This window comes from Bos grunniens, chromosome 2, assembly GCF_055505025.1.
Source record: "Bos grunniens cultivar Pamir isolate PY7600 chromosome 2, Bosgru_T2T1.0, whole genome shotgun sequence".
Taxonomy (NCBI): Eukaryota; Metazoa; Chordata; class Mammalia; order Artiodactyla; family Bovidae; genus Bos; species Bos grunniens.
The window spans coordinates 21,649,039-21,661,199 of record NC_141166.1 but is presented as its reverse complement, the minus strand read 5'-3'; the positions used below and the strand labels follow the sequence as shown (position 1 = coordinate 21,661,199).

The window sequence follows — 12,161 nt, the reverse complement described above, 5'->3', positions numbered from 1 at the left end:
TTCAGCATCAGTCCTTCCGATGAATATTCAGGACTGATTTCCTTTAGGATTGACTGATTGTATCTCCTTGCAATCCAAGGGACTCTCAAGAGTCTTCTCCAACACCACAGTGCAAAAGCATCAGTTCTTTGGTGCTCAGCTTTCTTTACTGATCACATGGGTCATAGCCTTGTCTAACTCAGTGAAACTATGAGCCATGCCATGTAGGGCCACCCAAGACAGACAGGTCATGGCGGAGAGTTCTGACAAAACGTGGTCCACTGGAGAAGGGAATGGCAAACCACTTCAGCATTCTTGCCTTGAGAACCCCATGAACAGTATTTTTTTATGCCCAAAGGTTAAAAGGTATTTTCAGAAGATTATTATTTGAGTCAGTTCTAGTGAGGTGGATGAACCCAGAGCCTGTTATACAGAGTGAAGTAAATCAGAAAGAGAAAAACAAATATAGTTTATTAATGTATGTATATGGAATAATGGTATTGATGAATATATTTGCAGGGAAGGAGTGGAGACACAGATGTAGAAAACAACTTGTGAACAGAGTGAGGGAGGGAGGGAGTGGGACGAATGGAGAAAGTAGAGCCAACATACTTACATATACTATGCAAAATAGATGGCTGGTGAGAAGTTGCTGTAAAACGCACGGAGCCCAGTCTGGTGCTCTGTGATGACCTAGGGAGGTGGGGTTGGGGAGGGGAGGGTGGCTCAAGACAGAGGGGATGGATAAATGTATAATTATGGCTGATTCGCATTGTTGTATGACAGAAACTAACAACATCGTGAACAATTTTTTAAAAGCATTGAGGTTTCTGAGGGAAAGATGGCTAACTCCAAGTGGTCTATGATTTTAAAAGTCAATGAAAACATTACCTTGGGCCTTTGCTTAAAAAGCCGGACATTGATTCCAAACTCAAGTTGAAGGAAATGAGAAAAAATTGAAACAGGTCTAAATATCATCAGCAGTGCTTCTGCTCTCTGCCTCTGCCTGCAAGTCTGGGCAAAGAGCAAGTGTACTGGGGATTTTGTTGTTTTCTGAGTGGAGGACCTGTCCCCGTGTGTGACAGAGAGGGTGCCGTCTACTGGGGTTTTATCCTGTTTGGGGAGGAGCCACTGTCCCAGGCAGTTGTGAGCCCACCACTTAAAGCAGGGCCTCACCCACTAGGAAGCACATCCACGCATCCTTCAGATGGTTGAGGGTCTGCCCAGCAGCAGAGATAGTTCAGACCTGTTCTGACATACTGGTTACCAAGCTGCTGCCTTCCAAGACACCCTCAGGGCTTCTCTGAGCCCAGGCTGGCCAGGACAGCAGCAGCTGAGTGTCCAGGATCACAGGCTAAGGAATTAGTTAAGGAAAACATTCTCCAGGGAGGAACCTGGAGGTGCTAAAGGCCTTTGAAGATTTCCAGGACTCACTAATATTCCGTTTGTAACACCCTAGTCCTACATGCTTTGAACCACTGCATCAGGCACAGTGAACATGGGCGCTCCATGGCCCTCCTTGACCTTGCTTCCTCCCCGGGGTAGCAAGGACCCTGGGATCATCAGCGCAAGGAGAAGGGCAGGAGGATAGAGGGTCGGGGCACATGTAAGTGAGGTTCTGGGTAAATGTAAACCAGGAAGCAGAGCCACTTTGATTAGGCAATGTAAAGCATTTTTAGGACTGCTGCATCCAGGATTCGTTGTCTGATTATCATGGATTGTATCTCTCTCTCTTCTCATTTGGAGTTAGAATGATACCAGTCATTTCCAGGAAGAAGCATGCAGCCATGAAAGGCAGTATGCACCCTAGCAAGGGTAAATTCTGAATTTAGAGCTGGTTAAAATATCTACATCCACATCCATACCCATAACCACATCTGTATCTCTCCCAGGGCCTTGTCAGTCTCCTTTGCCCTGGAAGAAATCTGGTATGACATAGAAACTGCTAGACGCTGGCCAATAATCCCTGGGTTTCAGACCATCCAGACAATAAACAACTCCATAATATTCAGTGCAGCAGCTTCTGTGAGAGCCCATCTGTTTCAAAATAACCCTAATTCTGCTTACTATGCGGAATGCTTTGTTGACTGGAATTTGTCCTAGTTTTCTGCAGCAGATTCCGAGGCATAGGCCTCTCACTCCACCTGCTGGCAAGTATGAATACTGGCCTGAAACCCCGGGTGGATATTTTCAGTTGGAAAAAAAAAAAAAATTCTGAGCTGTAGCTCAGGGATTCTCAAAAGCTCAGAGTCACCTGGGAGCTCATTAAAAATACAGTGGCCTGGGCTCTGTGCCAAGCCTACTGAATCGGAAACTCTCAAAGAGCTCTCCTGGTGATTCATACACTCACATCTCTGTTAGAGAATCTGGAATTCAGGGATCTGAGCCAGCGAAGGTCAGGGATGACCCCACCCTATCCTGCTCATCCTTGAACAGGGAAAGTGATGAAGCCAACTTTAGGTACCCACTTCTATATTAGTAACTCTTGGTGGTGAGAGGCAAGGCTTTATTCCTGGATTTCCCTGGTGGCCCAGTGGGTAACAGTGGATAGGAATCCGCCTGCCAGTGCAGGGGACACAGGTTCGATCCCTGGTCTGGGAGGATTCCACATGCCATGGAGCAACTAAAGCCTGTGCCCCACAACTTCTGAGCCTGCACTTTAGGGCTTGTGCTTTCAATAAGAGAAGCCACTGCAGCACAAGTCCATGCAGCACAAGGAAGAGTAGCTCCTGCTCACCTCTACTAGGCAAAGCTCGCACACAGCACCCAGCACAACCAAAAAGGGGGAGAAAAGGAAACTTAAAAAAAAAGGCTTTATTCCTTCCCCAGGGCTCAAGGTGACATCACCAGTGATAAGTCATATGATTGCATGGAGTAATGGGAAAGGCACTTCTCCTTTCTGGGATTCTGCCCAAAACCCTAACCCCAGTCTAATGATGAGGAAAAGCATCAGTCAAACCAAGTGGAGGCACATTCTATAGGCTAGTACTCCTCAGAATTGTCAAGGTCACGGGAAATAAGAAAAGACTGAGAAAGTACCGCCAGCAGGAAGAAACTAAGGAGACCTGACAACTAGATGGGGTGTTGGACCCTGGAACAGAGAAAGGCAATGAGTGGAAAAACAAGTGAGACCCAAGGCAAGTCTGGAATTCAGTTAACAGTAACATGCTCATCCCTGTACATGGTTGGTCTTGACAACTAGACCGTGGTAATATGTTTGGCTGTATTACCTTGGAGACTTTTTTAAATCTAAAAACTATTCCCAAATAAAAAGTTTATTAAAAATTAAAATATCAGGGGGTGGGGAAGGACACTGAGTTCGATCAGATAAGTTGGAGGAGGTTTGCAAGGAGCACAGCCTGGCCAAATCTCAGTCCAGCTGTCAGAAGTCACGGCCAGGCTGGCTGACAGTCAGGCAGAGGAGCTGCCCAGACCACCGGCCATGGAGGAGGCGGGTTGCTGGCACGGCCCACTCTGCCTTCTTTGGCCAGCCAATCCTGCTGCCCCATTGGGTGGGATCTTCCATCTTTGCGTGGAGGTCTAAGATGTCCAGTCCAGCTCCCTCGTTGTGCAGACAGGAGCCTGAGACCCTGGAGAGAAGTGAATTGTCCAGAATTCTGGTGGAGCCAGATGCAAGCCCACCGGTAAAGACCTGTGTTCTCTTCCTCAGTGATTCTCAGTCATTTGATACATTGTCTACAGGAGAAACACCTAGGTGGGTTTTCATTAAAATATAGCTTCCTGGGCCCCAAGCACTTAATGCAAAGAATCTCTGGCCTTTAGGATCTAGTAACTCTGCATTTTTAACAAGTTCTTCATTATTGTGCACACGAAACTTAAAGAATCTTTGCAGAAAACCAGACAACTCTCCCATTTATAGATTCTCCAAGACAGGCTAGCTTTGCCCAGACCTCTTGCATTTGACCTCCTGAAGGGCTCTGACTCCTGTCTCCATTGGCCAGCTGCTTGCTTTCTATGGAGACTGTGCTCGTAGCACAGGGCTACTAAAAGGCCTGCGAGGGGAGAATTCAGTCACAGCTGAACTCTTTTATGATGATGCCCTGGCAGGTGGTGAGCTGCCCGACCAGAACCCTGTGTGTCTCGAGAGGAGGCTATTTAATATCTTTTTGAGCTCAATTGATCATAGTTTAAATAATCTCATACCCATTTCCCTCTCCTTTTAAAACATAATTAAATTATAAGTTGCTCAGGCCTTCCCTGATGGCTCAGCGGTAAAAGACTCTTCCTGCCAATGCAGGAGACATGGGTTTGATCCCTGATCCAGGCAGATCCCATGTGTCATGGAGCAGCTAAGCCTGAGTGGCATAACTGCTGAGCCCGGGAACCGCAACTACTGAAGCCCGCGTGCCCTAGAGCCTGTCGTCTGCAACAGGAGAAGCCACCACAACTAGAGAGCAGCCCCTGCTTGCTGCCACAACCAAAGGAAAGCCCGCGCAGCAACGAAGATCCAACACAACCAAACGTAAAAATTAAAAAAAAAAGTTACTCAAAGATAACCCCATGACCAATAGACAAAAGGAGGCGTGGGATCCAGGCTCCAAGGAGCCACCAGAAGTCCCATCCTGCTTGTCCTTTCCCCACCGTGGCCCGTCTTAACTTCATCAGAAAGTCCAGGCAATGAAGACAGTGGAAGGCCTCCTCTGTCTGCGAGATAAAGATGAGAAGTCAGAGCTGACAGAGGAGAGGAGCCAGAGACTTTAATAGGTAACCATTTGGCCCTCGAGATTCCCTGCAGGCAATGAAGATGCAGGCCAGGCAGGAGGTGCAGGGCAGTGGCCCCCCACTTTGAGGTCCTGCTAGGGCCCTGTTTGCGGGCAGGTGTGGGATCTCCATCAAAACATCCAGAGAGGCTGCAGCCACCCGTCCTGGGCAAGTCAGGCATGTTGGTCTTGGAGCTTCAGAGAAGAGTGCGGGATTTTATCTTTCTGAAAGGCCTTTGTCTTTTATCTAGCATTGTCTGTACTCATGTATATGTATGTGTGCGTGTGTGTGTATTTTTTTTTTTTTTTATCAGAACTCTCTGCCCACAAAAAGACTTCCTTATTCGGCTTCCTTTTTTCTGTTGTGAAGTATGTTCTCCAATCTGTCCCTTCAGACAGAGCTCATGTCCGGTTTCTCTTTGCCATCCCAGCCAGGCATGTGGGACCTTGTGGTACTAGGCAATGAGGGTATGGGAGCAAAGGGAGGCCTGCTTCTAGTTTTCCAAGAATTTTCTCATATCTGTCCAGTGGATATTCTTAGATGATTTTGAATTTAAAAAAATAAATAAAGATGCAGTCCCAGAGTGTATGGAACTGGGAAAGATATTCTTGGAGACAGTTAACCTCAGTTTGCAGAATCAGCTGAAGTCACTGAGTAAACTCCATCTGAGGTACCTCGAGATTGGTGAGCATTCTGTTTTAGATGCTCAAAGATCAAAGAGAATTGATCAGTGCTTTAGATCAAAGAGAATTGGAAACATCCTAAAATTTGAAACATTTACATATTCAATGTATATCAATCATTGTATTGACTTTAATACTAAAGAGATTTTTACTAAAGGGATTTTATGTATAAATATATATAAAAGGTGCTTGAAGATCATTCCTAATTTCATTAAAATCCCTCTTGATAAAGTGTTAAGGTGATGACAGAATTGTGAAAGGATTACAGACAGATTGGTTTAAAAAATGGAAAATCCCTTTAGTATGAAAATCTACATCCATTTGTTTAAAGTAATACATACCTCATGTTACAGTGGCTCCTAATGGGAGACACTTTGCTCCTCAACCTCTCACTCTATCTCTCTTCTTTTAAAAATTTATTTGGCTGCACTGGGTCTTGTGGCATGCAGGATCTGGTTCCCTGACCAGGGATTGAACCCAGGCCCGCTGCATAGGGAGCAGAGTCTTAACCACTGGACTACCAGGGAAGTCTGCAGCCTGTCTGTCTGCTGCTCCTCCAGCCTATTGAGAATTATTTCATAAGAACTTAGAGGCTGTTCTCTGTTCAGAAAATACATGATGTAGTTAATTACCAAGGATGACATACACAACTGGACCTCTTGCCTAAAACCTTGTCCAGGGAGATCCTAATTCTAGTTACTTTCTTATCCAGAAAATCTTGCTGTTTGCAATGAGGCTTATCTACAGCAGAAGGTAACATTTTCCCACTGCATTCTAAACAGACCCTGCCTCCAAATCAAGTGTAAAAGCAATAGTATTGTTCAGGTTTACAGAGTCTGGTTTCAGAATTAAGACAACTGACACACTGCATGTCTGGAGCAGAGTAGAAATAAACATGAATTTGACTTTGGACTCAGTTCCTGACCAAACTGTGTGGCCATGGCAAGTTCCTTAAAATCTTTAAGCCTCAATTTTTCTATCTGTAAAACAGACGAACTTCTACTCAGAAGAATAAGTAGAATAAAAACTACATAAAGCAATATGGTGAATCTCATAAACATAATGTAAAATGAAGCTACTCACAAAGGGTACATATTGTATGAATCCACTTGTGGACAAAAATAGACAAATCTCTGCGGTGAGAAGTCCGTGGACCACTGCTGGGAGGGAGCACATGGAGGCTTGTGAGTGCTAGAAATACTCTTGTGTTTTGGTCTGGATGTTGCTTCCATATGTTCTGTTCATGAAAATTAATCAAGTTGTACACTTTTTCAAAGGCAGGGAGAGTAAGTAGGGAAAGCCTGTAGCAATTGCCCAGAAAACACTTTCTCCCCCTGGACTTTCTTTCTCTCTCTCTTTTTTTTTTTTTTTCTGCTTCATGACATGTGGTGGCTCAGTGATAAAGAATCTGCCTGTGATGCAGGAGATACAAGAGATGAGAATTTGACCTCTGCATCAGAAAGATCCCCTGGAGAAGGGCATGGCAACCCATTCTAGTATTCTGGCCTGTAGAACTCCATGGAGAAAGGAGTCTGGAGGGCTGCAGTCGATGGGGCCGCAGAGTCAGACACGACTGAAGCAGCTTAGCACACATGTGGGATCTTAGTTCTCCAACCAGGGATCGAACCTTTCCCCCCTGCATTGGAACCTGGAGTCTCAACCTCTGGACCACGAGGGAAGTCCTGGACTTTGTCTTTTTGTTTCAGAGCTCAGACATTGCATTGTCTATATTGCAGAAAACTCTAGATCTGACAAAGTAGACCCAGTATTTTGGATTACTCAAATTGTGACTGAATTATATATAGCCTGTTGATTTTAAGTCAGTTGTGGCCAGTTAAGGTCCCCCAAAGTAGCCAACTAGAACAGGCAGAGAAGTACAACAGGAAACGTAGTAACTGAGTTGATTTCCATTCAAAGCTGCTCATTTTGGGATTCCAGGTACTGTCTCAGAACTAAGAAATTCCTACTCCGGTTACTTGATTGGTTTTTGTTGTTGTTCAATCACTAAGTTATTTTTGATTCTTTGCAGCCCATGGACTGAGCACGCCAGTCTCCCCTGTTCTTCACTCTTTCCTGGAATTTGTTCAAATCCATGCCTACTGAGTCAATGATACTATCTAATCCTCTGCATCCCCCTTCTTCTGCCTTCAGTCTTTCCCAGCTTCAGAGTCTTTACTTTTTCAACTCATTGGTTGAGGAGTAGAAATGTGAATTTTTCTCTCTCAAGTCACACCTGTTAATACGTGTTACATTTACTATAAACCATAATGCAACTTCCATCTGTATGAAAATTATGAGACTTTAAGTGATTTCAAACTCTTTTTAGAGATGGACAGATGGATGGATAGATAGGTCATTGTAATTAGTGACTCAAACAATAGAGTGGTCTTATTGTCCTTGGGCACCTCCCACTTTCAAAGAATATCTTGCAAATTGTTGCGCTTGGGATTTCTTCCAGGCCTTTTTGGTCGTAGTAAATGATTTAGCAACTGTGCTATCAGAAAGCGTTTTGTAAGCTTTAGAATTCATGGAATTCTAATCAAGTAACATTTTTGAAAGAGAGACTATGGGTCCCATGCTACTGCCCTCATTTGACAAAGGAGAAGAACATTTAGAGGTTTCTTGATTTAAAAAAAATTTTTAAGTGATTGCCTCCATGGGTCCCTGATTTAAGGGAAAGATACACCATCCTGCGACTTCACTTTAGTATAATTTCACTGAATGGCCTAGAGGGCTCATCAGATCATGGCAGCATCTATGAATACCAGCAAATTAAGCATCTCTTGTTTACAGGAATGGTGAACAGTAGGGAAAAGGGCCATCAACTCACAGCATTCTTTTTAGCAATTCTTATGTGGATGGAATTGCTTCTCCTCCCTCAGATGTAAAACGCAGAGGTTACTGCATTATACATAACCGTAGAGAACTGAACATTTTTCCATCAAGAACCACAAGTCAATAAATCTTATGATCTCACCATTGGTGCCATAATTGAGCTAAATCTTCTTAAACCAGGCACTGTTCCTGAGGTTCTTTGAAGCATGCTCACTCTTTCTTTCAGTAAAATTGAGGGCTGACCTCCATTTACAGGAGCACAGAAGCAAGACTCATAAATACTAATATTCTGTACCAAGTTCATCAGAGCGAGGCCACTTCACCTAAGTCTGTAAACGTTCAATGCATGGTTTTACTCAGCAGAGAAAAGAAGGTCGCCAACTTTCCCAAAGCCTGTAAGGCTCCTTCTGGTTACAAAAGTGGGGCTCACGAATTACCCTTTTTGTATCTGTTTCTTGAAGGGCAAATATTTAATAAGTAGTGACCCCACACTTGGTACAAAACACTCCCAGTTGTTCCTCAAACAGAATTAGGCTCTATCTTTTAAAAAATTTTGTATGTATTTTTGACTACACTGAGTCTGCGCTACTGCACACAGGCTTTCTCTAGTTGTGGCTAGCAGGGGCTACTCTTTAGTTGCAGTGCATGGTCTTCTCGTTGCAGTGACTTCTATTGTTGCGGAACATAGGTTCTAGAGCACAGGCTCAATAGTTGTGGCACACAGGCTTGGTTGCTCCTGGCATGTGGGTCTTCCTGGACCAGGAATCGAACCTGTGTCCCCTGCAATGGCAGGTAGATTCTCAACCACTGGACCACCAGAGACTTCCTGGGCTCTTATCTTTTAAGAAGTCATTGGTAATTTTATTTTATATCTGTCTTTGTCAATGATAGTAACAAGCAGACATTTAACCCGTGATTCTCACTGATGTTACAGTTAAAAGTCCCAGCGGCCATTGGCCATCAGGCACTAACTGCATGCTTGGCACTCAGCGTTTTATATGCATCATCTCTTCTTATCCTCTCAACAACCCAACAGAGGAGGTACTGTTACTATTCCCATTTTATAGATAAGAATACTGAGGCTGAGGGCCAGTAACCTTGCTCAAGGATATATAACCATACATGGAGGAGGCACAATTGAATTCCAGTCGTCAAACTCCAGAGTTGTAGCAAGGACCCTGGCAGTCACCTTGCTCCTCAGCCTCGCCTGACAAGTGACCCAACCAGAGCCTGATGCAGTGAAGTTTTCCCTCGGGTGTCCCCGCAGCTGTACGCAGGGCTGGAAACATCTCCCGTTTCCAGTCACCCGCAGGGACCTCTTCTTTTACCATCCAGTTTAGATCTTTTTCTGTGTGCTCAGGCTTTCCAGGTGGCCCTAATGGTAAAAAACCTGCCTGCAGTGCAGGAGACATAATGAGACATGGGTTCAATCCCTGGGTCGAGAAGATGCCCTGGAGGAGGGCCTGGCAATCCACTCTAGTGTTCTTTCCTGGAGAATCCTGTGGACAGAAGAGCCTGATGGGCTACAGTCCATAGAGTCGCAGAGAGTCGTACACAGCTAAAGTGACTTAGTACATATGTAATCAATATAAGTAGATATTAAAAGCACATTTCTTAAGACCCTTTGAGAAATAGCTTCAGAGGATCCTGGAGTCTAAAGAGAGAAGTGATAAATCATGTGACACAAGAGGAAAACACAGAAATGGGTTAAAAAACAAATGAAAAAGTGTAGATTTGGAAAATAGAGCTCAGCTGAGACTGAGCATAGCAGCTGAGAGGCACTGACCTAAAGTACAGATGTGATGAATAGGATGGGTGGGTTGCCATCTGATACCAAATACTCAATTGCCTTTAAAATATCACAGATTAATTTAGACTTGAAAACTTTCCAAGAAAATTAACCACCAGCATTAAGAAGAATGGAGTTCAAAACCTGAAATGAAAGGATTAAGTCATTCTTCAGACAATAGGGTGGCTTTGATAAATCAGAAACACTGCGTTTGAAGGACTTAAAATATCCATGAAAACATCCAAGTCAGGCATTGTTGTCATTGTTATTTTGTGGTTGCTATACCAAAGGCCTTCCCAGCGATCCTAAAAAAAAAACCCAACCACTCCAGCAGTCAGTAGAGTTTAAGGGGACCCAAAGTGGGAACTTTGTGGTGGCTCAAACAGTAAAGAATCTGCCTGCAATTCAGGAGACCTGGGTCGGGAAGATCCCCCGGAGAAGGGAATGGCTCCCACTCCACTATTCTTGCCAGGAGGATTCCATGCTTGGCATGCTACAGCCCATGGGGTTGCAAAGAGTCGGATACAACTGAGTGACTAACACTTTCCCTTCTGTGTGGGAACTTTGTGGCCACATCTGTGATGACAGCGGAGTCCCATCAAGTTGAGGACTTAGACTGGTTCTTCTTTTCCTCTTTTCAAATAGTGAGCTCCCCACATATCCATACAGGAAAGGGACTCTCTGGGTTTGGGCAGGAGGATAAGGTAGAAGGAAAAGATGAGATGCTTAACATACTCGGTGTGTTAGAAGGAACAGTGATACAGGATTGCGGGAAAGGGGAGGAGAACTCAAACTGCAGTCAGAACACCTGGGTTCAAGTTTGACTTCCTCTCGTGCTAGCTTCACGACCTTAGGTTTGTCCCTAACTCTCCCTGAGCCTCAGTCTCCTCCTCTGTAAGGCTGGCCTCATGAAATTAGGAATAAAAACTAATTGAAATAGGACACCTCACAAGGCTCTCATGAAGGAGTGATTATTTGTTCCTCTCTTGATGTGAGTTTTCTACGTGGGCACGTGGCATTTCTGCCCTTGGCTCTCCTGGTTCTCCTCCAGTGCCCCAAGCGGGGGTCCAGAGAGCTTTTGTGTGGGCTGCCCACTTTGAGAGCTGGACCCCTGGAACCTTCACAGTCTGTCCTCTCTAATTCCTCCCTTCGAGGAACAGCTTTTTTCTCTTGGACACTGTGAGTCCCCTTGGGCGTCTGAGCGTCTTTCAGCATCTGTGGGCTCGCGCCCTATGGCCCAGAGTCAACATGCCACGTTGAGCTCTCTTCTGACTCTGCCCACAGCCCAGGCCTCCCAGTTCCCTGCCCAGCTGGAATGGGCTGTCACACACTGGCCCGTGCTCATGAGTGCAATTAAGGATGGACTTGTTAAAAACAACTGTCAGAGGAAAAGCAGGATTTGGATCTTATTGTATAAAGCAATTTGAAGCCATAAACTAATGGTAATTGGATTCATGAGTTTCTCTGTAATTTCAAAGTGTTTACCACTTTAAACAGAGAGAAAGCCCTCTACAAATGTATATGGAGAAAGCTGTGTCCAGTAAAACTTTTGCTGTTATAGGAATCATAGAATCTCTATGGTAAAAGTGTTCTGTGTCTGGAAGTGGAGTTTACCCAGTGGGAGTGAGTGTTGGGCTTGGCCCACCCCGTTCACTTTTGGGTGGACTAGTCAGAAAATGTTACAGGAGGTCTGGGAAGGGTGATTCCCTCATGTCTCAAAAGGAAAGGAGAACCACATATGGGTGAGTCTTGGGGTCTCTATCGCAGTGTGGACCAAAAACTGCCTTCTTAGAATTTTCTGTCTGACCGCTGAAATTCTAGTTGTAGCTCAGCAAACTGACCGTTAGCTTCACACTGCTTTCTGTATCATCTTTTCATCATAGGTTTAACAGTCGCCACATCAATATATTGACCTGTCAACATCGACACTCGGAGCGTGAGCAGGAGGGATCAGCTGTTCACTTGTTTTCCCTCGTGGCTCCAGCCCCGTTGCCCACCACCCAGCCTTCATGGCTCGGCCAGGACTTCCAGTCTCAGTTGTGTCAGAACCTCAGAGGGCAGTGTTGAGCGTGGCGGGCTGGCTGTAACATATAGAACTTTTGATGGATGTAGGTAAGGGGAGCAGGCCTTTCAAAGTGAGCTCACAGAGTTAG

The 12,161-nt window shown here is 44.9% G+C and overlaps 2 protein-coding genes across 7 annotated transcripts in view; one reads left to right on the top strand and one right to left on the bottom strand.

Moving 5' to 3' along the window:
- The window catches only part of RHBDD1 (rhomboid domain containing 1), a 210,058-nt gene that overhangs the window by 120,743 nt on the left and 77,154 nt on the right, over positions 1-12,161 (top strand). The window lies entirely within an intron of this gene.
- COL4A4 (collagen type IV alpha 4 chain) overlaps positions 3,239-12,161 on the bottom strand; it is a 171,397-nt gene continuing 162,474 nt past the window's right edge. For all 3 annotated transcript variants that reach the window (XM_086337753.1, XM_086337794.1, XM_086337764.1), the window contains one exon: positions 3,239-3,569. In XM_086337753.1, coding sequence (XP_086193879.1) covers positions 3,369-3,569 — 201 coding nt within the window. In that variant the 3' untranslated portion in view covers positions 3,239-3,368. The remainder of the gene's footprint in view (positions 3,570-12,161) is intronic.